Source organism: Sciurus carolinensis, chromosome 2, assembly GCF_902686445.1.
Source record: "Sciurus carolinensis chromosome 2, mSciCar1.2, whole genome shotgun sequence".
In the NCBI taxonomy this organism is placed as follows: domain Eukaryota; kingdom Metazoa; phylum Chordata; class Mammalia; order Rodentia; family Sciuridae; genus Sciurus; species Sciurus carolinensis.
In genome coordinates, this window is record NC_062214.1 from 163,554,866 (window position 1) to 163,580,428 (window position 25,563).

General features: G+C 47.3%; 2 protein-coding genes across 8 annotated transcripts in view; one reads left to right on the forward strand and one right to left on the reverse strand.

Moving 5' to 3' along the window:
- The window catches only part of Syne2 (spectrin repeat containing nuclear envelope protein 2), a 319,905-nt gene extending 306,885 nt beyond the window's left edge, over positions 1–13,020 (forward strand). For 4 of the 5 annotated variants that reach the window (XM_047541762.1, XM_047541761.1, XM_047541765.1 and 1 more), the window contains 12 exons: positions 590–784; positions 1,658–1,940; positions 2,453–2,521; positions 3,405–3,544; positions 5,485–5,587; positions 6,535–6,737; positions 7,895–8,095; positions 8,960–9,088; positions 9,895–10,086; positions 11,037–11,123; positions 11,589–11,638; positions 11,910–13,020. In XM_047541762.1, the coding sequence (XP_047397718.1) occupies positions 590–784; positions 1,658–1,940; positions 2,453–2,521; positions 3,405–3,544; positions 5,485–5,587; positions 6,535–6,737; positions 7,895–8,095; positions 8,960–9,088; positions 9,895–10,086; positions 11,037–11,123; positions 11,589–11,638; positions 11,910–12,132 (1,875 nt within the window). In that variant the 3' untranslated portion in view covers positions 12,133–13,020. The remainder of the gene's footprint in view (positions 1–589; positions 785–1,657; positions 1,941–2,452; positions 2,522–3,404; positions 3,545–5,484; positions 5,588–6,534; positions 6,738–7,894; positions 8,096–8,959; positions 9,089–9,894; positions 10,087–11,036; positions 11,124–11,588; positions 11,639–11,909) is intronic. The other variant, XM_047541763.1, reaches the window with a different exon arrangement.
- A 1,644-nt stretch (positions 13,021–14,664) lies between these two features.
- The window catches only part of Esr2 (estrogen receptor 2), a 65,744-nt gene continuing 54,845 nt past the window's right edge, over positions 14,665–25,563 (reverse strand). For 2 of the 3 annotated variants that reach the window (XM_047541823.1, XM_047541822.1), the window contains 2 exons: positions 20,697–20,877; positions 18,050–19,288 (listed from right to left, as the gene is read on the reverse strand). In XM_047541823.1, the coding sequence (XP_047397779.1) occupies positions 19,102–19,288; positions 20,697–20,877 (368 nt within the window). In that variant the 3' untranslated portion in view covers positions 18,050–19,101. Of the gene's footprint in view, positions 14,869–18,049; positions 19,289–20,696; positions 20,878–25,563 lie in introns of those variants that run through there. The other variant, XR_007107280.1, reaches the window with a different exon arrangement.

Below are 25,563 nucleotides of genomic sequence, written 5' to 3' on the forward strand. Positions count from 1 at the left end.
TCCCAATAGAACATCATACGATGCTGTTCCTCCGGCACTCAAATTGGGTGTAATAAAGGGGAAATCTGTCACTGGTGGTGCCAAGGACAGATTTAACTAATATCTGTGTTCATTTTATCTCACTGTTGTTCTTAGCCAGATTTTAGAAGAAAATGAGAAATTAAAAGTTGTCTCCCCTACTGGCACCAATAAACATTATCATCATGTCAGCGGAGGCAGATAGATGCCCATCGGTGGCTTACTAAGGGAAATGTTCTTGTTTTTGCCAAGTATCAATTAGAGGAGTTCCCTCCCTCACACCCAAGGATGATTAACGTCCATCTGTGTCAAACCCTTAGAATTTATTAATTGGGAAAAAAATCAGGGCCCGGAGGAGGAGGAAAAAAAATAGTCATTTTGAATTATTAAATCATCGTCACTTGGTTAAAAATCGACGAAGCTGGAGTACAGGGTACAAGACAAAATGAAACAGGAACAAAACCGGAATGACACACAATGCCTTCTCCGGGGGCCCAGTTTGACCGCAGGCACCCCGCGCCCGGGGCAGTCTTCTGTCTTTGAAGTCTTCTCTCTCTCATCTCCTAAATAGGGCTTCCAACAGGAAATTACCTTAAATACCAACAAGATCGACCAGCTCATCGTGTTTGGGGAGCAGCTGATTCAGAAGAGCGAGCCCCTGGACGCGGTGCTGATCGAGGACGAGCTGGAGGAACTCCACCGGTACTGCCAGGAGGTGTTCGGCAGAGTCTCCCGCTTCCACCGGCGCCTGACCTCCCACGCTCCGGTAAGGGCTGCGCTGCCGCCCGGGGCTCTCGGAAGTGGGAAGCCGGTCTCGGAGGGCTTGACTGATTTATTTTATGCTGAAGAATAAACAAGGCTACACTGAAACTTTTTTATTTCTACTTTTATTAATATAGATCTGTGATCACTTGCAAGTCCCCACTACCCAGTGGAGGGGATGAGGCTTCTGAACCTTCCTGCCCCTCTGACCTGTTTTCAATGTATTCCTCAATTATGGGGCTCCTAGGGCACGTGTGGGTACCCTGAGAATTCTCTGAAAACTGGATTTTTATGACAACCTTGGGAATGTGTTGTTTTTTTGTTTTTTTTTTTTTAATGTGGGGAAGCTTTTAATATCTCTGCCTTTCTGGTGCTTGTTCTCGCCCTTTGAAGATTCTTACATTTTTTTTTCCAAATGTTTATTTTATTCATTTATTTATATATGGTGCTGAGACTTGAACCCAGTGTGCCTCAGGCATGCTAGGCAAGCGCTCTACCACTGAGCCACAACCCCAGCCCTGAAGGTTTTTGTTTGTTTATTTCTTTGTTTGTGTTTTAAACTTTCTGATTCTTGGAGGAATTTGCTACTAGCCATCAATGAAACTGCATACCTTCCAGATAAAGTTACTTAACTTAGATGATCATACTTCAGCTTTCTGTCTTGGATAAAGCTGGAATTTTTGCAAAATGCAGATTCTACCCCCATCCTAGATTGTGTAAACTCACATAACCCTAAGCCGAGCCCGGGGACATGATTCTTTTGGAATCGGCCTTGGAAATGCTGATGGTAGCGGTGGGGGAGACAGACTTCTAAGACTCCTTCTAGCTGAATACCCTCCAACTGGTTCATTCTAAAAACTGGACCCTTCCCCTTCAGGGCTTGGAAGATGAAAAGGAAGCCTCTGAGACGGAAACAGACATGGAAGACCCCAGAGAGATCCAGACCGACTCTTGGCGTAAAAGGGGAGAGAGCGAGGAACCCTCGTCCCCCCAGTCCCTGTGCCATCTTGTGCCCCCTGCTCTGGGCCACGAGCGGTCTGGCTGTGAGACCCCCGTCAGCGTGGACTCCATCCCTCTGGAGTGGGATCACACAGGTGACGTGGGAGGCTCCTCCTCTCACGAAGACGATGAGGAGGGTCCGTACTACAGTGCGCTGTCAGGTAACGGCAGATCCGCAGAGCCCTAGAAGTTGACCCATTTGGCTGTGTTCCTAGCACCCTAGCAACATGGCCGGCTCTCCATGCCTAGCTTGTGGCTGACCCAGACCTCCGTAGCTTCCTGGGTTCTGTCCTGCCCGCCTCTTGACTTACCTGAGAACTGGCTCACTCCTACAAGCCAGTGGAAGGGGAAGTATCAAGACATTGACTTAGGGAGCGTCAGGCCATTCACAGATGGCTCTGGCTGTTGGGGAGACTCATCAGCTAACTTTCCAGTGGAGTCTCAGAGCGTCAGTAGCCTGGGCATCTCTGTTCTGTGTACCTTCCCCTCCCTCACCACTGCTGCAGACAGTCAGAGGTCAGCTGGGGAAAAAAATCCTGGTTTTAAAACTCTTCTAATCCAAAAGATAGTCAGGTTCCTCCTTTCAGCTGACAGTGTTTCGACTGTTAATTTACTACTGGGGCATGAATCTGTAGGCACCTCCGGTGAGGAAAATGACATTATTCTTTTTCAGATGTAGAAATCCCTGAAAATCCCGAGGCATATCTTAAAATGACCACAAAAACTTTGAGAGCGTCTTCTGGTAGGCCCCTGCCCGTGCATGTGTCTCAACATGGCAGCATCCCACGACGCATACCGCATCCTAAACCTCGCTCCCGTGTCCCGTCTGCCCCATGCCTTCTGTGGACACCATGCGCCTTGGTCCTCGTGTCATGGTGTATTCACACTGCCTTACTCACCCGTAGCTGCGTGCTCCTGCCCACACCAGAGCGCCTCCATGCCAGCCCTCCCGCGCAGGCCTGTGCAGGGGGAATTTCCTCATGGTGCCTTTTAAAATTTCCTCCATCTAACTGAAGTCCTTTGGCATGGACCAAGCTTTTCTTTATGGTGGCTTGGTTTGGAACTACTTCCTTGCTTCTGGCAATTTCTGGGGATGGGGCTGGGTGGGTGGGGGTGAGGGGCCCCCTGCCTTTGCTGCAGGAGATAAAAAAAAAATAAACCTCCTTTCTTTGACTTGCAGCTCTAACCTTTACCTTTCACTCTGTGGTGGGGGAGAGCCACGAGCGGCCCTTCAGGTCTCATGTCCATCTTCACGGTCACCCTTCCTCTCAGTCCCAAGAGGCCTTCTGTCCTCTTGGTCCCCAAACCCAACCTGGCCACCCAGTGTCCCCACCACTTGAGATACCAGCTCCATTCAAAATGCCACTCATCCCACAGCAACTCATGTTCCTTGTGCTCCGCTGTGATCCCATCTAGTGCAGCACAGTGTCGCTCAGCCGCATGACTCATCTCATCCCCTCTGAGACATACTGACGTTTTGCAAACATGCATGCTTTGCAAGGACAGCTGAGGAACTCATCCTGATACTATAACCCGATGCCATGTTACCCATGACCTGCTTTGTGTCACTAAACAGGAATCCTTTGGTTGGAAAACAGGCCATCACTTGCATCTTTTTGTTTCAGGTAAATCCATTTCTGATGGCCACTCATGGCATGTTCCCGACAGCCCTTCCTGTCCCAAGCATCACTACAAACAAATGGAAGGTGACAGGAATGTGCCACCCATCCCCACAGGTTCCAGCACCCCTTACAAAGCAGCCTATGTAAGTCTTAACTCTCCTGGGAATATAAACCCAATGTACGAGGAAGAGTTAAAATTTAAGGGAGAGAAAGAGAGAGATTTGGGGTCTCACTCCCTAGGCACATCTTGAATTGGTTTTCTGATGGGACAGTTGCTCTACTGAGGGAAGGGGGATAAAGCTCAGTGGCAGAGCCCTTGCCTCGCATGCCCAAGGTCATGGGTGATTCCTAGCACCACCACCAAAAAGGAAAAATCTCGGCCAAGCTATCCATCCATGCTTCATTAGGACCCTGGCAGACAGACCAGATTCAGAGAGGTTTCTGGCCAAAAACCATCTTTGTGTACGTCGACATAATACAGCAATAATTGTTAATGTTTTGTCAGTTTTCCATGTAAATAGTGAAGAGGCGAAGTTACTGGGCCTTCTTGAGCTCCCAAGTTTGTTATGTTTATCTCTTTTATTTTTTTTTAATTGGTGCATTATAATTATACATAATAATGGGACTTACTGTGATACATTCATATATGTACAACACATAAAGTGATTGTTTCATCCCCTGGTATCCCTGCTTTCCCTTCCCTCCCCCCTCCCCAGGACCCCTTCCTCTGTTAAACTGACCTCTTGACCACATCCTAAGCAAAACACCACGACTTCATGTTTAGACTTGATGGTGTTCCATGGTGGATGTGGGTTGGGTTCCCAGCCCTACCAGTTCATGATTTCGGGACCTGAGGCCCTTTGCTTTGCCTCTGTGAGCTGGCCTCACCTGAGGATAACCCTCCCTTGCATAATTGTTGCTGGGATTAAGAAGGCCCTCAGGAGTGGAGGTCATCATTACTGTTACTGTATTGGGTGGTGGTGGTGGTTTGCCACAGCATCTGCCCCTTCTCAGTGACATGAATCCTCAGCATGCTCTGGCTAGGCAAGTGGGGGGGCAACCTAGAGTTTACTGTGGGCCACAGAACATTCTCAGTACAGAGAATTAGCGACAAGAGAGTTAAAATGTCCCTTTTATCTTAGTGCCACCTTTTAGAGAAACCAACAGCAATGTAAGCATCATGAGATTTAGTCAAAGGGCCCTGTGTCTAGAATGACTACGGCTACACACTTGGAGATGGTTCTCCCTTCACAGGGTCAAATCCGAGTCATTGACAATGGGGTGGCCACACAACTTCAGAAACACTTCCTTGTACTTGGCAAGCAACTGTCAGTCTGCTGCTCTGTGGTGTAAAGTAAGATGGGAAAGAGACCCAGCGCCTGACCTGTGCTCTGCACCCTGGGCCAAAGTGATCTGCTTATCCCAACCCTTGTACTTCTTATGTCCTTCATCTGGCCAGTTTCAAAAAGCTCAGACCTTTTTGTTGTGTCTGAAGCAGGCACGTCCCCACAAATTTGAAGGATTTTTTAAAATTTTTTTCATTCCACACAAATAGGCCATATGGACTCAATCCAAAGAAAACACAGTTTTGCTAAAACAAATATATTTATTTTTGCAAAGGCCTGAGTCATAATCCATTCAGCTCTGGTAATAGAAGAGCCAGTGTGTGCCATGAAGGACACATACCTGGGGATGCATTAATGACCCTGGGAGGTGGTTTGTCCCGTGTTTCCAACCATCTCAGTAGGGAGATGGGGAGGGATGACAAAAATTCTCTGAAAGGGTGAACATGCCGACACAGTGACAGTCTAGTAAGCACGATTGTTTTTAGCTTTTTTCCCATGGTTCTCCTGGGGACCTGGAGGAAGCATGCAAATTAAATTTTATTCCCTTTGCTGCCATCTCAGTGCTGCTTCCTTATAAATGCTAACCACATACGAAAGTACCTCCATATTACTAGCAAGTGGCCCTATGAAGGAAGGGGCCTGGCACCCTTATTTCTTGTCTATTACTCTGAACCCAGTCATTCTTTGGGAAACCTTTAAATTTTATAGTTGCTAACTTAAAAATTGACTCATTCTAGGGAAAGCTATTATTACATCCAGGCAAAGAAAGTCCAAGAGTCCTGAATGGCAGCCCTCAGCAGGAAGACGAGCAGCTGGCCACCCTAACAAGACAGCCATCAGGTACTGCTAACGGGCAGCTATCAAGAGAGGTCGTGTGTGGTATTTGGACTTAGCTGAGCATTTACTTTAAATCACCGCTTGACAGAATATGAATTAGGAATTAAGCAGGGTGCAGTGGTGCATACCTATCATCCCAGCAACTCCAGAGGCTGAGGCAGGAGGATCACAAGTGGGAGGCCAGTCTGGACAACTTAGCAAGACACTGTCTCAAAATAAAAATAAAAAAGGGTTGGAGATATAGCTCAATGGTAAAGCATCCCTGGGTTCAATCACCAGTTTCCCACTCCTCCCCCCACAAAAAATTAGGAATTGACCAACTATATAATTCACCAAAACTGTTAAACTTACCCTACAACAGCCAATGTTATTTTCAAATGAAATGACTTGTACTTATGAATCCCTAGGGTGCTCACTTTAATTTGGAACCTGTTCTTTAAACACTGACAAAATGAGCATCACATGATGAAGTGAATGTTTTTAATGACTTCACATGTATATGAAAATCAAACATGAAGGTGATATTCTCATGTCCCCTCATTAGACCAGTTCAGTAATTGTCAACGTAATTACTTTCAGCTAAATCTAAAGGAAAGCTGATAGCTCTGTGCGACTGTATGTGGACCAAAGGTGGAAGCAGCCCACAGCAGAGAGCTGAGATGCTGAGCAGGAGACCAGAGCACATGTGGGCCCGTGCTGGGTTTCTTCCCCCCAGTCTCTACATCTTTCCAGCCTTTGGGAGTGTGGCACAGGGAGAGGTGCAGTGCCATATTCCAGAAGAGAGAACAACCTTGCCCAGATCCTCCTCCAAGGGACTTCCCCACACACACTTTTACCATGCTGACCCCTAGCAGCTTCAGCCAGAGAAATCTGTTTGCATCTGTTTGCATTATTGCTTTATTTATTTATTTATTTATTTATTTATTTTTGATTGATGGCTCTGTTTCCAGGTGCCTTTGACAGATGGGAGCTGATTCAAGCACAAGAGCTTCACAGTAAATTCAGAATGAAACAAAACTTGCAGCAGCTGAACTCCAATATCAGTAACATCACTGCTTGGCTGGGAAAAACTGAAGCAGAGCTGGAAACTTTAAAGATGGCAAAGCCTCCCTCCAACATCCCGGAAATGGAACTCAGAGTAAAGAGACTGCAGGTGAGCTGGAGGCCTGGAGGGGAGAGGAACTGAGCGTGCGTGGGAACGTGCTGCCCTGCTGGGCAGGTGGCAGCTTGCAGATGGAGTGTGGTAGAGGTCAGTCCATTCCACATCGCTTCGGTAACTGACAAGGACACAGGGTTCTGTTTTTACATGGAACAGTATCTACAAATGATTGAAGCTCAGAGCAGTGCTGGAGAGAGATAGCTCAGATTCCCCAGGGATGGAAAGATCTGATTTCCCAGGCAGGCACCTCTAGACTCTTTGTTGTTGTTGTTGTTATGGGGTATTGAACCCAGGGGCGCTTTACCACTGAGCCACATCCCCAGTCCTTTTTTCTTTTTTGAGACTGGGTCTCACTGAGTTGCTGAGTCTGGCCTCAAACTTGCAGGCATGTGCCACTGTACCCAGCTACCTCTATGGAGGTGCTGGTGGCCACTGTCCAGCAGCTTTAAGCCTGAACTATATGTAACAGTTCCAGGCAAGACCAGTGGTGATGCCTTCCCTGGAAAGGTTCAGGTTGGTAGATCCTGTGGCCTGATCTGGTCACCCTGATGGGATTTATCACCCCATAATCATTCTGGGCACCACCGGGACCAGCCCAGGGAGCAGGGTAGGAGCAGTTCAAGCCCTGAACTTTGGAGGTGCTCTGAACACAAACCTGAGCTCTGGAGGCCCTGGGCAAGGGGTCTTAGGGTATCCAAGAACTCTTTCATATGTGAACTTTTTTTTTACTTTGTGCATTAGTATATCAGGGATTCCCGTTCATCTTAGAAATAACATTTATGGACTATCTGAGGAGTAGAAAAGTGACCTACACTTTATCCAGAAGACTTTTAATCTGGTCCAGGAATTGTATAAGTCAATCACAGAGCAAAGGCTGCGGCGGTCAGCAGGGTTGCTTCCTGCCTCCGGGCAAGTCCACCAGCCAGGAGACGGGCCTCTGCTGTCGGGTCATGCTGGCCGGCTTGCCAGGTTCACTGACCTTATACGGCAGCTCCTTCACCTGATGCTTCCCAGCCAGTCACAGGCGAGGCCACTCTCGTTTCAGTAGCCACGGCCTGGAGAAGCGTGTGGGAGATCTGCTCCCTACTGAGGTTCAAAATGAGCCCCTCCTTTTCCAGAGCTCTTAACCCACTCATTTCCCTCTGTGGCAGGAGATATTAAAAGCTTTTGACAACTACAAGGCATTAATGGTCTCTGTCAACGTGAGCGGCAAGGAATCTCTGCCAACTGAGAGCACCGAGTCCACAGAGCTCCAGAGTAGACTCCGCCAGCTGGGCCTGCGCTGGGAAGCGGTCCAGAGCGCAGTGGACGGCTGGAGAGGGGACCTACGGCAGTCACTCATGCAGTGCCAGGTATGCTGACTCAGCCCAAGGCCCTGTCCCCAGCAACGGCCAGGCCCATGTGGTGGGAGCAGCAGATATTTTTACCACTGTCAGGCTGTTTTGGCACAGTCAGATGTGGCTTGTGTTAGGAAATGTGTGCTTTACTGTTTGTTTCCAAAGAGCCATACCCTGCCCCTGCCCCAACACACACACACACACACACACACACACACACACACACACACACTGCTCACCCTAAGTCTCCTGGTCTGTTGCCCAAGCCCTCACCCATCCCCCATGACCTGTAAGGGTCATAGCAAACATTTTCATAGGTTGGGAATGCCACCCCAACACCACTCCATCTCTGTCCTCCTGCCAGAGTGATTGACAGACCTGGCCCTGGAACAGAGGAACAGTTTAACCCAGTCGTACAGCTTAGTAGCTTTGGAATTTGGGCAGAATCACTGACTCTCCCAGCCTCGGTTTTCTCATCTGAAAAATGGATGTTGTTTTAGTGCCTATCTCCCAGGTCCTTCTTAGGAGTAAATGAGGGAGGGTGTCATCTTAGCCCAGTGCCTGACACATAAGTGCTTGGCATTTGTCAATACTGTGCATTGCTGTTTAGCTCAAACCCCATTTTAGGGAACAGGAGCCCACCACAGCCTGCAAGCTCCCTTGGCCGGGGAGCCAGCAAACTTGTTGAGGAATGCGTGTGGTCTTCACGTGTGCAGTGCTTGGTGTGAGGCCCTGTGCTTTCACTGCAAGGTGGCCCTTTTATTCACTGACCTCGAGTCGGGCCAGTGACTGGTGGCTGAGAAGCAGCCAGCGCCTTCCCCGCACTCCCTCTCCCGTAGTACCCAGAAAGTGCAGTGCTTTGATTCACGTTTTTCTAAGGATTTCCACGAGCTGAGTCAAAACCTGCTCCTGTGGCTAGCAAGTGCTGAGAACCGGAGGCAGAAGGCTCATGTCGCCTCTCCAAAGGCAAACCACCAGGTTGTCCAGGAGTGCCAGAAAGAGCTAATGGTAAGTTCCTTCCTCCAGGGCTCTGCAGACCACTGGCCGCGTCTGCTCCAGCTGGTCAGTACTCAGGAGCCTGACCCGGTGCTCCTGTACCCACAGTGCCAGGGGCAACTGTGACTTGGGAGTTCAGCCCTCGTGTTCCCTTGGGTGTCCACCACGCAGCCCTCTGTAACCCTGAAGCAGAATGACTTGCAGAGATGAAGAGCTAGAACAAGTCTTTGAGACTCAGGAATTGGGGCCATCAGTGTTGACAATACCCTGACAAGCTGGGCATGGCGTTGCAGGCTGGTAATCCTAGCAGCTCAGGAGATTGAGCCAAGAGCACTGCAAGGTTGAGGCTGGCCTGTGCAGTTAGCAAGACCCTAGGTATAAAAAGGGCTGGGTGAAGCTTGGTAGAGCACTTCCTTTGCATGCATAAGACCTTGGGGTTCAATCTCAAGAACTTCCAAAAAAAATAACATCCTGAGAAACATAAGGCCCTGTGAGCACAGTCATCCCTCAGTATCCACAGAGATTAGTCCCAGGACTCCTGCAGGCACCAAAATTTTGGATGCTTAGGTCTTCCCACACCACCCCACTCGCTTCTTGCCTCTGATTTCTTCAGTATCTTAATTATCTGCAGAGTGGAACGGAATAAAAAGCAGGGGCAGGGGGCAACCTTCTTGGTCTCTAAGCAGTGCTAGACTGAGGACACAGGGAACTAGGAGAAGTAGAAGGTTCTGGAGTTGAGCAGCACCCAGCACTCATCCAGAACCGAGAGCCACGCCAGCCTCCCTTTGGACAACTGTTTGACACACCTTTATTTTCAGCAACTGGAAAAGGAACTAGTGGAACGTCAGCCTCAAGTAAATTCCCTTCAGGAGCTCTCCACCAGCCTTCTCGTTAAGGGGCACGGAGAAGACTACATTGAGGCCGAAGAGAAGGTCCATGTTATCCAGAAGAAACTCAAACAGTTACGCCAACAAGTGTCCCAAGATTTAATGTCTTTGCAGGGAAGCCAGGTGAGTCCACTGGAGGCTTTTTGGGGGTCAAGATGTCGCAGTAGAGGCAGGAGGGCGGGGTTGTGGCCTTGCTATACCAGGGAGGACAGAGAAAGGAGCAGATGGTCTGCATGGAACATGGCCATAGAAGTTGCATAAGCTCCTTGCATGTGTTTTGTCATGTGAGGAGGGAGATGGCACGGTCCCCACCCGTTAGTGTGGCCCGGGTTATGGAAAGCACCACCTGCCATCATTTCTGCTCTGCCTTCTTGTCGGATGGACTCAAGGCTTCACTCTCACCCAAACCTCAATAGTGCTGTTTCTTGATTTGTCAACTTTAGAGTTTCTCTTGACTTTTTTAATGTTATTATATTTTTAATACCTTTATTTTATTTGTTTACTTTTACATGGTGCTGAGGATCGAACCCAGTGCCTCACACATGCCAGGCAAGCACTCTGCCCCTGAGCCACAGCTGCGACCCTGCCCTTGTCTTCTGCCTCAGTGGATGAGGGCCTGCTCTTCCCACACCACCCGCTCACTTCAGAGCCTTCATGTCCTCTTTATTATCCTGGTCCCTTTGTTCTCACCACTCTCATTTATTTAACTTCCTTCTCTTTAAAGTGGAATCTGACTCAGAGCCAATGGAATGCCCAGGCTGTGGCCTCCCCAAACTTGGGACAGGTCCCTCCACTCTAGAATGTCCATTTTTTCCTATACACCCAAGACTTGATGGTCTTGATGGCCCTGTGATGGCATCAGTGACCTGGCTGGGCCCCTAGTCAGCTGGAATCAGTGCACACGGCTGGCCTGCCCTGCTCTCTCATCAAGGTGGGTGGGGAGCAGTAGAAGAGCCTGTGTTCTAGAAAGCTCTAAGCTCGGGTAGGGAGCAGTGCCTAGAAGACCATGTGAAGCACGGTTCTGTGTTCCTGTGACGGTTCTCTGAACTGAACTGTTGGGGTGTGACTTTCAGAACTCAGAGATGTCTCTGCGCGACTTTGATGAGATAGACTCTGGGAACCAGCCTTCCGCAGCGGCCGTGCCAGCTCCCCAGGCAAAGGTGAGAGCCCCTACCTTCTGTCAGAACCACACTCATGATTTTTAAAAGTCACTGAGATGACAGAAACTTGAAACTCCAAGACCCCTTTAGACATTTCATGACAGCACGGATCTGCTTTAAACTGCTGATCAAAGGAGAAGGTTCCCCCAAAGATTGACTTTTCAATATGAACATAGACTTTTTAAAGACCTGACTCAAACACTATCTCCTAGTCACACTTGTTTGGGATCACAGTAGATTGTAAAAGATGAGGGCCCTTGTTAAAGGGGTCCCCTGATTTCTCCCTGAAATCAGATCAACAAACACGATAGTTTAACAAACCCAATTATTTCCTACCTGGGTATTATTGAGTCTCAGGGGTGTCACTCTAGTCTCCAGTGTGGCAGGAAGCGTATAACTTAAGGAAGGACCCGGGTTGACAGGACCAGACGGTCTTCAGCTTGCTCTTTGGTTTCTTTATCCCAGCCGTTCAGAGCAGAGCGAACCACAGAAGATGAGCGTGAGACTGACATCAGGTAATGACCTTACCATCACAGCAGTGACTCCCTGGGGTCCACACTCACTGCCAGCCTTGCCCGTGCCGCCATCCAGGTCCTTGTAGAAATCGGATTCTCCTGTTGTCTCTCTCCTGGAAACGGCTGCGTTTCTCTTCCAAAGCGGGACTCCTGCTGTGGGCACCCTTCTGTTCCCGCACCCTGGATTTCCTGCTTACCTAGCCGGGGGTCGGGGAGCAGGTGAGCGTCCTCTGGAACCTGCTGATCAGCTCTCAACCTCCTCTGTTGGCAGGATGTCTGGCCCCGCGGGCCCCGGCAGCTCACGGCCTCAGCGCTCCTTCCTCTCCAGGGTGATCAGGGCGGCGCTCCCCCTGCAGCTGCTGCTGCTGCTGCTGCTGCTGCTGGCCTGCCTGCTGCCCTCCTCCGAAGAGGACTACAGCTGCACCCAGGCCAACAACTTTGCCCGCTCTTTCTACCCCATGCTGCGGTACACCAATGGGCCGCCCCCGACCTAGAGGGCGCGGCCATCCCAGCAGCACACCACCAGCCTCTTTGCTACGGGTGCCCAGCTCGTGGCCCCAGACCAATGCGTGAGTGACTCTTAGCATTGGCAGTGTCGGGGACCTGCTGTGGACACCTCCCTTTGGGCTTGTCCAGAGTGGGCTCTTGGGGTCTCAGGGCAACTTTCAAACGAAGTCCTTCCTTGGGGACAGGGAACTATTGCAACAATGGCCCTGGGCATTTTGGCAGAGCTAGCTGATTGACTGAGGGAACTCTGGAAAGGGCAGTTTCCCCAGGAGTCTCGCACTTTGTAAATTCGGACTCATTTGTAAAACGGCACTATTAGAACATAGCCAACGAGGTCCAGGAGCAGTGGCGTTCATCACAGAGTATCTATTAGAGAAACAGATTCCACCTTAGAAATGGTTCTGAAATTCATATGCACCAAGCTGATTGACCGAAACAATCATATTTTAAATGTTTAGAATCAGTTTTCTTCCAATCAGCTAGCAATCTTGAGCTACCAGTTATAAACCAAAATGTTCCGTTCAGTACGTAGATCTGCTCTTTTATATTGCTTTAAATTTCTAAAGAAATTTTATTGCATGGATGTGGTTATTTGTGCATATTTTTTAACAATGCTGAATCTATGAATAATGTAAACTTGGATTTTTTAAAAAATCAGATTTTAGCTTGAGCTTTTGACTAATGTACAGTAAACGCCAAACTACAGACTTGATAGGGATGTTTTTGTAAGTTAATTTTATAAAACTTTTCAATGTTTAAAGAGATGCTTCGGATTTGGATGAACTGTTTTGCCAGGGGGCGGGGGTTGGTACAGAAACTTGAAGCTGTCTGTGGTCTGTACAACTCAGATGTTTCTCATTAAAAGAACAAAATTAGCCAAACTGTTGTACTGAATTATATTACGAAGTGGATCAGTAGCAGTCTTCCATTGAATAAAAATTATTTTTAGCCAGGTGTGGTCGCGCAAGCCTATAATCCCAGCGACTTGGGAGGCTGAGACAGGAGGATCCCAAGTTCAAAGCCAGCCTCAGCAAGTTAGCAAGGTACTAAGCAACTCAGTGAGACCCTGTCTCCAAATAAAATACTATAAAGGAGCTGGGGTTGTGGCTTAGTGGTTAAGTGCCCCTGAGTTTAATCTCCAGTACCCCCAAAAAAATTATTTTAAAAATATTATAAGGGGCTTTTTATTCTTTTTTGGGGGGGGCGGGGCGGGGGGGCTTTTTATTCTAAGCTCAAGTTTATATTCTATTTATTTTTACTTTGTACAAAATTGTTTGAGATCTAGAAACCTCAGCCTGTCTGGAGGAAGGACTCTTGTCCTTGTGTAAATGACTCAGTGTGACCTCAGGTGCTAATAGGGAATAGATGAGGAAAGCCCCAAAGGAAAGGTGGACACAAAAGACCAAGACCATACCACCCAGGTTTTGTTTTCCCAGCTCTTTCTGGAATGAATTACAGACTGAATGTCCCTTATCCAAAATGCCTGTGACCAGAAGTGTTTTAGATCTGAAGCATTTTTGGATTGGAATATTTGCATATGCATAAAGGGATATATAGGGATGAGGACCAAGTTTGAAAAAGTACTTTGTTTCCTTACACCTAATCCACATAGGCCAAAGGTAATTTTATGCTCTATTCTAAGTACTTTTGTGCATGAAACAAAGTTTCACTGTGCAGAATTCAGTTGCAGCATTATGTTGGTGCTCTCAGTGCTCAGAAAGTTTTGGATTTGGGGATGAAGCATGCTCAACCTGTGACAGGGAATCAAGTGTTTAACAAATGTTTCAGGCAAAGCCACCTGTGTCCCATACAACTCCAGCACCAGTGTCTGCCTTCCACCGAAACAAAGAAGGTAAACCGTAGCATTTCTGCTGCCTTGGAGTTACTGACGCAGTTTCACGCCTGCATCCTAGTCCCTAGAAGCAGATGGGAAAATGGGTCATCTCCTGCCTTGAGAGGAGATGCCTTCCTTCACCCAAAACTCAGGGTTATTTCCAAAACACTTACATGGAATAATCTGTTGACATGGCTGCAAATATTTGCATCTGTCCTCCCCCACTTGTGGGGGAAATTTTCAAATGACCATTGACCCGAAGACAACTTCACTACGAATGAATTACTTGCCCCTGCATCTCTGAAGGGTGTGCTACTAACTACTCAGAAAGGGGCCATTACAGAAAATCTACCCATGTAATTGATGCCCTGCATACCAGGACTTCTACATTTTGTGGACTACATTTTACTCATACACATTGTGGTAAAATCACAAATAATTAGGTGACTAGAGATTGAGCATTTCTTGTTGAAGAAGCCTTAAGTGAAGGCAGAGGTGAACTCTTCTGAAATGGCTTGCAGGCATTTGTGTTTATGAATCTCATAAAGGAAGACTGCCCGTGCTTTTCCTCAAATTTCCAGAGGGCTCTGTAAATTCAGAATTCACAATTGAATGTAGACACCATTTAGCCCAATTATGATAAGTTCTTATGCTCCCAACAAATACGTTACAAAAATTAGGAACTCACTTTATTTATGTCACAGCAAACTTTTCTCTACAACAGTTCCATAGACATTTAAAGGACACAGCAAGGAAAAAGTATTAACCAGAAGAGTGGAAAGCGAGTCTCAAAATCTGCTCTCACACAACATCACACGTTCGTTTCTTAAAAAGCCCATGTTTGAAAGCCTGTGAATGGTATCACCAAATCAGTGGCACAAGGCATCACCTGGGGAAAAAATGACAAATTAAGACCCAACCACCAAGTTCTGAGGTACACAGGACCATTGAATAACATAGGACCAATACTCGCGACATTAGACACCATCGAACTTTTGCCCTTCCCATAGAGGAAACCCACCGACAAGTGACTGGCTGGTCCCACACGTGAATAGGATCCTTAGAGTTAGAAAAAGAAAAAAAGATCCTTGACTCAAAACAACAAAAAGGGTGAAAAGATTATATATCACAGAGACTGCGAACATGGAGCCAAAATTCCAGCAAGCTTGAGAGCAATGAAGAGTAAATGGCCTGCATTTCCACACTGTGGAATCGAACTCTCCAGCAAGCATCAGAGCCTAGAGACGAGAGGCTTTTACGTGGGCAAGTTTCCAAGGAACATACTCAGCTTTGACACATTTGGGGAAAGCAGTAACAGGCAGAGGAGGAGGTGATGGCTGTCCCCACCAGTCCATGAGCCCAGAGGGGAGGACAGGAATACTATGGTACATCTCTTTTTCCTGTCATGCTGCTGTTTTGTAAGAGTTCACACAGACCCCATCTATGCTGAGAAGGCAGGACCTGAAGGTACAACACAAGCGTCCCTGACTTACTAACCATCTTTCCCTCACACTGAGACTCAGCTCAAGAAGCAGAATCCTGCAGCAGAAATAATGCTAGCTGGACAAGCAGACCGGACTTCCACTCCAGACTCTGTGGTAAGGATGACCTTGAGAAGGTCAGTTTGCCCTTCAGGGATTTCATTTAAGCACATATAAAAGATGGAACTGAACTTCTGTGTCTGAGGTTTGCAAGCTGTTAATGTGTCCACAGAGTTGTCCTGGGCGTTAGGAGTATGGGGTGTCATTAGTAGGCCCCACTGACATGCACAGTAGCCATGCATGTCAGTGCTTTTGATAAATGGGTTCTGCAGTTTTAAAAAATTGGGATGGGGTGAGGGCTGGGAGTATAACTGAGTGGTAGAGACCCCAAATGACTTTTATATATAGTGGCCCTGGGGATGCATGTTAGGCGAGCACTCTACCACTGAACTACACGGCCCTTTCATATTTTTTTTTCGCTAGTTGAACTGCATGATCACTTCCGGCACTGGACTCAGGACCGCCTGTATTGAGCTCGCTTACTTGCTCTGGAAGGCCTGGAGCAAGTGTGTTTAGACTCTATAGTTTCCAGCCAGAAAGTTAGGATAATACTAATTGTTATAAAGATTAAATGTAAGTACTAAAGGCTATGTTTTCATCATTTTCTTTACATAACCTTTATTGTGCTTTTAAAAGGTTTTTTCTTTTAAGCAGCTTAAGGAAATGTACCAATCTTAATAGAAATATTTCGTTTTAAGCCAGGTGTGGCACACACCTGTAACCCAGGGACTTGGGAGATTGAAGCAGGAGGATCACAGGTTCAATGCCAGCCTCAGCAACTTAGCGAGACCCTGTTTCCAAAATAAAAAAGGCTGGGGATGTAGATTAGTGGCAAGGTACCCTTGGCCTCAATCCCTAGTACCAAAAAATCTGTATGTATGTGTGTATGTAGGTATGTATTTTGTTTTGAAATAGAAATAGAAACTGAAGGTTCATCTTGAATTTGAAAAAGTATCAAAATATGCAAGACCCTCAGCAGATGAAAATAGGAACCAACACCTATTTTCACTTGCTAGACAATTTTAGAATTGCTTCAACTCAGCTTACATACCTATGAATAGATAGTATGGTTCTGCCAGGAGTTGGCAATTGTTTTTTTTTGTTGTTGTTGTTCTTACTGAATTCTAAAATAACTGTTTTTACTATGGTTAAGATTCTCTACATTTGTTATTTGGCTGACAACTCTGTCTTTTGTTCTCATGTCAATTTTTCAAGAAAAATCTCATTAGGATTTTTTGGGGATTTAATCCTTCCTAGTTGGTCCTGTTGTGTGACAGGCCTGCAGATGAACAGTTCCCTCACTAGAACAGAGGGAACTTCCCCTAGAAAATCCACTGTGAAATGTCACTGCCTGGCTCTCCTGGGTTTACCCACCCCAGTCCTCCTTAGGGACAGCCAGTCACTATCTGAATCTGGGTGAACTCTCGGCATTAAGGACATTCCATGGTAACCACTAACATTCGTCTGTCTGACCCCATGTTAGCCACACATGTTTCTGGAATTAAGCCCAAATCCCAACTCATCTCCTATAAATAAGTTTCTTGTATTAAATGATCAGTTTCAAATTAGACAGAGGAAAAGTATGTACTGATTAGGCAATGGATTGGAACTCATTCTATTGTTTATTATTTATTCTTGCCTGGTAGTCTGTCTTAAAAATACAGTTAGTAAGATTTTGCTGACAAATAACTGTTCAAGGCTTCTTACTGGGCCACCTCCCAGCCCTGTGTGTTTACAGTAGGAAACTTCAGGCTGGCCAGAAAGAAAGCAAACTGACCTGGGGAACACTCGTTCCTGCTTCCTATGAAATCAAGCTTGTTTTCTATACTGAATTTCTCTAAGGCTGCCACATTTGAGTTACTAAGAATAATTTTAAACTGCCTTGGAGTACCAGGCTTGGCTGTTCAATGTCCAGGAGTATCTAAGACAGCGAAACTCAACTTTTAGTAAAATTGTACCAGTGTCAAAATTAAGAACTCGAGTTTCTTTCATGAGCAAAAATTAACCTTTATAACAATAATCTTCCTAATGACTTAGTAAATACAAGATGTGCTAGCCAAAGAGAACCTATTTTCAAAAAGAAAATGTACTTAATGTCATATTACAAGGGGATTATAACTTTAAAAAGTTAAAAACATTACAAAAATCAATATGATTATTTAACTGCTCACTTCCAAAGTATGGCTGTTATACATTTGTAAAATACATTTGCTGTGTCCCCAAAAAATTTGTCTGAAAATTTCCATTTTTAAAAAGTGAGTTAAAATTGTCATTTCAGAAGTACTTTATCTTCATTTCCTATTTCTATTTCACCCAGCCCACCATATAAATTTTCTGATAATAAGATATTTTAAGAGATTCCCCTGGTGGGGGGGGGAGGGTGAAAGGATTTTTTTTTGCTATAAATAATTACCCCTAAATATTCCTCTCATTTAAGGAGAGTTCACAAACCCAGCCTTGTTCAGGCAGTGTGCTCGGCAAGTCCAGACAGTGTGGCCCCAGAGCTAACGTGCTAGTGTGTGTGTCGTGCCTTTCTGTGGCCATGCGCGTCTGTAACCCATCTTGTCCCTGTGTCTCCCGGGTGGTTGATGTGGCAGTTATGGCTGCCACCCCTGCTATGTAAGATGGAAACCGCATTCACAGCACCCTGGGAAGATCTGTGGCTAAAACCCACACCCACAAGAGAGAATCCCATTCCTGCACACACAAGGTCTTTCTGCAGCACACGTGCTAGGCCCACTGAGACAACAGTTTCAAGAAGGTCCAGAGAAATTTTATTTATTTATTTTTTGGGTGGTGCTGGGGATTGAACACCGGGCCTTGTGCATGCGAGGCAAGTACTCTACCAACTGACCTATAGCCCCAGCCCAGGGCAGAGAAATTTGAATCTGCCACAAACCTCCATGAAAGTGGTCACACACACCAAAAAGTCGGTGTGCTCCGTGATTGTGACTCGAAGGACAGATCTGTGCAAAGAGAACAACGAGGTCTGGGAGGAAGAGCGTGGCTCACATGCCAGCTTGACCACTGTCCTGGCCTTTAACAGAACATAAGAACATGACATCAGTCCTCACAGGCCTGTGAGGTAGGTATGTGAAGCTAGTTAACTGATTGCCATTATAGTTTTTGATGGTATCATCAAATGGTCCAGAAGAGAGTGGCCCGAGTTCCACTCTAAAGGGACTGCAGTAAGGGTTACTCCACTTCCTACCCATGTGTCACATTCTGTCCTTTAATTTGCAATACTTTCAGGTCAGATTTACACCATTCATTCCAAGACCTTTAAGATATTTCCCAAAGGGGTAGAAGGGAGATGGAAAATAAGAAAGGGACCACAGGAGATCCTGTGAGGCCATGCAGCATGGGACTCTGTTCACGTGCCCCCAGTACAAGGAAAACTTAACTTTCTCACCCTGACTCCTGACACGTGGAAGGTGGGGGGAGGACCAAACATGGCCAAGGCTGCCATACCCGGATGGAGGCCTCTCCGCGGAAGGGTGGTGAAGGCCAGGCTCCCGACCTGCTGGAGTTCGTGCTTCTGACTTTGACCCCTGTGGGCCCGTTCACCCCAGGGCCAGGCATCACGGAGACTGTGGGTTCTGGGAGCCCTCTTTGCTCTTACTGTCCTCTGCGGAGCTGCACTCAGACCCCGAGACGGAGGACTTGTACCCGCGGAGCGTGTGGGCATTCAGCATCTCCAGCAGCAGGTCATACACGGGGACCACGTGTTTGCACTTCATGCTGAGTAGATGTTCCATGCCCTTGTTACTACGGGGACAAAAAGGCGCTGAGATTCCTTCCCTGAGGTAGTGATTGAATGTTGACTCCTCCCCATTCTCCTGCCCAGAGGCAGCACATACCCCTCTCCAACCCCCTGCACCTCCCCAGCCTCCTGTTCTCCAGCTCATGCATCCAGCTCCCTCGGTAATTTATATTCAAGGACAAAAACCATGTCTCCTTGACTTGTGTCCCACCACCCACCCAGCACATGGCACATGGTACAATCAATTCTCATTATTCACGGTAGTCATGTTCTACAAAGTCACTGTAAACACTGAGTTAGCAAATACTGAATTGCTGCTCCTAGGGGAAATGCACAGGTCCCTAAAAACTTCTGGTCACGTTTTCATCTGCTGATCAATGCATAACCTTGTTTTATGTGTGTTAAGACATCTTATTTAATCTACATTGTAAAGTCATTAACATCAAACTCACAGCCAATAGCACCATAACTCATGACTGAAGCAAAGTTAATCTATTTTCTCCAAAAGGCACATCACAGCTTTCCCAAGCTAGAGAGCACTTCTGCACTACACTAGGGAGCTGTTTTTAAATGAAATCAGCCCCCAAAAATGTGAAACTGTGGCTCTGAATAGTGTACAGCAGCCAGGCACAAGGGCACATGCCTGTAATCACAGCTACTCGGGAGGCTGAGGCAGGAGGATCATGTTCGGGGCCAGTCTGGGCAAAACAGTGAGATGCTGTTTCAAAAAGCAAAACTAAAGAGGAAACAGGGACAGGGGTCTTTTTTATTCCCTCCCTCATGTTATAATTCTTAAGGTGTATACTGCCCTTCCCTACAGCCCCTAGGCCTCCCTCCTCAAGCGAGCATTATCTTCCATCCTCATCCAGCCCCCGTGCAGGGCTACCCTCTTAGGTGACACCCTGCGCTGGGTGTCACACCAGCAGAAGCCACCCCCTTCATCAGCACACAGCTTTCGTGTGGATCTGGAATGTGCTCCATCCACAACCCTGCCTTCCCAAACTCATTCAGAAGACCTCATCCTTCATCTCCTGATGTCATCAAAGGAAAATAACTTGTGCACGTCCCCAAATCGCCAGCCCAAGGGGACCCCTGGGAGAGCCAGATGTAATAGCCGCTTCCGGAAAATGACTCTGGGGTGGTAATTCACTGTAGGGGCGGAACTGCCCCTTGGTAGGATCCCATGAACAAGCTCTAAACCCTCGCAACCGACAACCAGACGGGCCACCACATGATGCCATGAAAGTCCAGAAGGTGCCAAGTGACCTCCGTTCAACACTACGTGCCCATCGGCGGCTCCGCGCGTGCGAACAGCCCCACTCCCTCTCGAAGGTGACAAGCTGCCCCGCCCACCTGACCCTCGGCGCCCACCGCGCTGGGCATGCGCAGGGGAGCGCGGCCGCCGGCCTGTACCTGACGTGCCTGACGTGAGAGAGGAGCATCAGCAGATTAGCCAGGCGCAGCGACTGCTGCTGGGCGGGGAGGCCGCTCCTGGCGATCACCCAGACCAGGGCGTCCGTCACGGCGTTCAGCAGCTGACTCAGCTTCCGGCTGCTCTCCGCCTCCGGGCCTGCGGCGGCCGAAGGGTACATACCTGGACAAGGCACGAAAGCCCCGGTCAGGCTCTGGGAGGAAGCCCGCCGAGCTGAGCGGCCGGGCCTGTGCCCGCGTGGAGGGGCTCAGGCGCCTTTCCCTCCCCTCCCGAGCCTCCAGGGCAGGCTGGCTGGAGGCGGGCAGATGCACGAGCTTCCGCCAGAACTGTGGCCTTGCATGGCGGGAAGCGCATCTGTTCCCCGCAGACCCTTGTGTGGCATTGTCCTCTGCACCCACAAGTAGATCTGGAGGTCCGAAAGCGAGATCAGGTCCGCTCTGAGCCCAGGAAGAGCTCCTTAACTAACGGAGTTTAGGAAGCAAGCCAGTGGCCAAAGCTGTGAAGCTGCCTGCCACCCCCACGTGTGTCCCATGCCCCGGGCTGCCACAGCAGGGCACCACTGCCACCCCTGTCCAGGTCCTCAGCATCTCACATTCGGACTCGGGTTTTACCCACCTTATGTCTAGCATTTCCAGCCCTCTGGCCCTGGACCAGTTCTCCCGCTCCAGCCTCAGTTCCTCCTCAGCCCCCAGCAGCTGGCTTGCTTCCCCAGCCTGCGTTTCAGGCCCCTCTGGCTCCAGGATACTGTAGGCTCCCCACGGTTGCAAATGAACAAAATAGCAATTCAGGTAAATCTCCCCCGCCCCGACCCACAAACCCAACTTCTTAACTCCTGAAACAGTAACTTCTCTTCCAGCCTTTCAATTTCAAATAGTAAGTTTAAAAAATAATAATTATATATATGTATATATATATATATATATATATATATATATATATGTAACATCAATCCAGGAGCTACAGATTTGACTGCGATAAAAGATTCATTCTGGCAATTTTTGCTCTTGTTCTTGTGGACATTTCTAGTTCCACTGAGGCAACTCAGTTCAAATACGCCCAACTCCACCTACAGCACAGGCTGCACGGAAGCACAGCTACCGAAGTGCAGAGCTTTGGCGTATCCCTAGCGGTGCAGAGCTAAACTCACCATCTTTTACAGCAGCCCTGAAGCTGCTTCTCTAACCTACCTGCTCACCCTGTCCTCCACAGTGGCTCTTCTGAATCCCCTCAGACCTGCCACCACCCCCAGCAGTGACCTGCCCTCTCAGTGGAAAGGCAGCGAGGTCCCACCCTTGATCCAGAGCATCCCCTGAATGACCAAAATGCAGATCTGCTTGTGCAGCACCCTTGGGGTAGAGTCCCATCCGCTTGGTGCAGCGGTCAAGGGACCCAGGTGATGTGCTAAACACGCCCAACCTCCTGCTTAGGAACTCGCTCCTTCTCCAGCCTTCCTTCTCGCTTGTTTATATCTATGCCTCCTTTAGGGCCCAAGCTGGTCATGAACTTCCTCCTAGAAGCGTGCCCTGCCCTGCCTATCATTCCACCCTAAGTCTGGCTCGAGTTCCCCAGAAGCCCACATGCTGGATATCTGCCTGGTCCTCACACACCCCCACGGCCACCCTCCCGCCCTGGGCAAGATGCACACATGCACTTTGAGGGCACAGATCCTACTTGCCATTATGTCCCCATCACCCAGCACAATGCCTGGGGTGGAGGAAACACTCCTATAGGGAGGAATTCAACTGAATTCACCTTCGCTCAGTTTTTGCATTTTTCAGTCAGTCACACCATCGTGAATTTTAAAAAAACATTTTTAGTTGTAAATGGACACAATCACTTTTTATTTTATTTATTTATTTTTATATGGTGCTGAAGATTGGACCCAGTGCCTCATGTGTGCTAGGCAAGCGCTCCACCACTGAACCCCAACCCCAGCCCCACCATCCTAATAATGTAAAAATCAATGCATCTTGTAGTCACCCAACAATCATGAATTTAAAGTATGGAGAAAATTATTTTAAGTTTGCTTTGCCTAAAATTGATCCCAGGTGCATAAGCAGTTCTCTCAACCATTATTTAATGGTTCTACCACATGACATGTGCTCCAGGGGTTTCTACTGCAATAAAGAAATATTATGACTTCAAATTCTAAGAGGAGCCAAAATTGTATACCTGTACATATCTCATTCCAAAGTGACAAAATTTGAAATAATGAAAAAATAATCACAGGTTTGTTGTACTCAAAGGCTCATAGCAACACTACTCATAATAGCCTAAAAGCTAAAACAGGCCAAATGTCCATCAACTAACGAATGAAAAAACAAAATGTAGTCTATCTGTACAATGGCATATTACTCAGTCATGGAAAGGAATTAAGTACTTACAAATACTATAGCATGTATGAACCCTGAAAACATTATGCTCTGTGAAAGAAACCAGTCACAAGAAAATATTTTATTTGATTGCATTTGTATGAAATTATATAGGGAAATTTAGAGGCACAAAAAGTAGATTTGTCTTGCCTGGAGATATAGGTTAGGTAGAGAATGGAGGATGATGGGTAAAGAATATTGAATTTCTTTTGGGATGATAAAAATGTTCTTAAATTAATTATGGTGATGATTGCAAATAGTGAATATCTAAAAATAACGAATTGTTCTCTCACCCTCCCCGTGCCCCCACCCCCATTATATATCATCATCCACTTATCAGGGAAAACATACAACCTTTGGTTTTTTGGGATTGGCTTATTTCACTTAGTATGATATTCTCCAATTCCATCCATTTATCTGCAAATGCCATAATATTATCCTTCTTTATGGCTAAATAATATTCCATTGTGTTTATATACCACAGTTTCTTTTTCCATCCATCTGTTGAAGGGCATCTAGGTTGGTTCCACAATCTAGCTCTTGTGCAAAAAGATGTACCCCATTTGTGTATCAAAATGCAGTCTGTAAAAATTTAAAAAATGATTAAAAAGTAAATAACAAATTTTAAAAAGTACTGAATTGTGTATTTTAATTGGGTGAATTATATGATATATGTATTAGGACACAATAAAAATGTATTAAAATAAAAATAACACCCAGAACCAACATTACAGTAACATAAGTGCCCTGAGCGGTGTGAACACGGTCCGGTCACCCCATCGTGAAGCAGCATGGTGACCAAGGCTGAGCCTGGACTTTCTGCAGGCGGGGGCCTGGGGCCTATCATCAACAAGCAGTCTGCAGAGGGCAGGTGCCACAGTTTTGAAAAGTCATCGGTCGTACCTGTGTCACCTATGGGGAAATGTATACACGAAAAGACTGAAGCCAGCATGAAACCATCCCGGGAAGGAAGCGGCCTGAAGGCCCACGGCGCTGCCAGTGCCCTCGCCAGCCGGGAGCGCCTGGCCTTTGGCCATTCACGCCTCTCACTCACCGACTGTACCAAGAGCAGGCCCCGGGCAGGAGCAAAGGACCAGACCCGAAGCCCCGTCAGTCAGACACGCAGCAAATGACAAAACAACCCTGCCACCCCAAGACGGGGAAACATCAGCTGGGATTCACTGTAGAACAGAACTACAGGAATTGCCTTTCATGAAACCGGAGAGGTCACGTGAAGCAAGGCAAAGGGGCCGGCGGGGCTCAGCCATGGAGCGCTTGCCTGGCATGTGTGAGGCACTGGGTTCGAGTCTCAGCACCACATGTAAATAAGTAAATAAAATAAAGGTCCATTGACAACAGAAAATATTTTTTAAAAAAAAGTAAAATAAAATCCAGGATGCTATCTCCCCTCCCCTCTGTCACCTGGGAATAGCTGTGTGTTCCTCTCACTGGCCCAATTGATGACATTCTGAGAAACACAAAACCCCAGATCTGCCACATCCTACATGTTCCAAGGATGAAGACATATATCCTTGACTGAAGGCAAATGAATTAGAAAATCTAGACTGTTTAATTTAAATCCCAGAATACTGACCATAGGAAGATGTGTCTGGCTTATGGGAGGTGTACGAGGTCTGCGTGTGTGTGTGTGTGTGTGTGTGTGTGTGTGTGTGCGCGCGCGCTGGTCTAACGTAAAGTAAGATCGCCTGGTTTAAAATAGGATCACCTCTGCCCCTCTCCCCTGGTAAGTTTTGTCCTTTTTAAGTCTTAACATTGTTCAGACAAATCGACCCGTTCCCAACTTAGGCTAGTTTTAAAGGTTCGGGGTGAGCGTTTGCAGGTCGATTCCACTCTGTCTCTTAGATTCAGGGATGGTTCTAATTCTAAGGGAGGGTTGCTCATCTCCAGGCTCCTAGGTCACAAGGATGGTCGGTCCTTCTACTCCGAATGCAGGGATGCTGTGTTACGATGCTCACATAACACCTCTGAATTTCTAAAACACTTGAACATTAAAACAGGTCGTTAAACATTTCCTGTTGTTTCTGCATCTCAAAGGCTGAGATCACACAGTGGCTCCCGTCCCCCCACATCCTCTGTATGCTTGGTGAGGAGGGCTACTGAGAAACCAGCTAGACTGTGATGCCCAACCCAGCGGAGGACGTGCCTCTTCGGCTTGTGTCCAGCAAGGATCAGACCCTTGATTGTTTGACGGTGCACCCCCTATTCTAGACCAAAGCACTGTATCCAGTTCATTCTGACATCTTGTGAGTACGCAGTGGTTTTTCTGTGGTTATGTTTTTGTCTTCTTTTGCAGTACTGGGGACAGAGCAGCCCAGGGTGCTTTACCATTGAGCTACCAGGCTGGCCTCAAACTTGCAATCCTCCTGCCTCAGCCTCCCGAGTAGCATCCCCACTTTTTTTTTAATGTCTTCCTTCAGATAGATTTTCTTGTGGTTCTATTTTTATCTCCTTTATT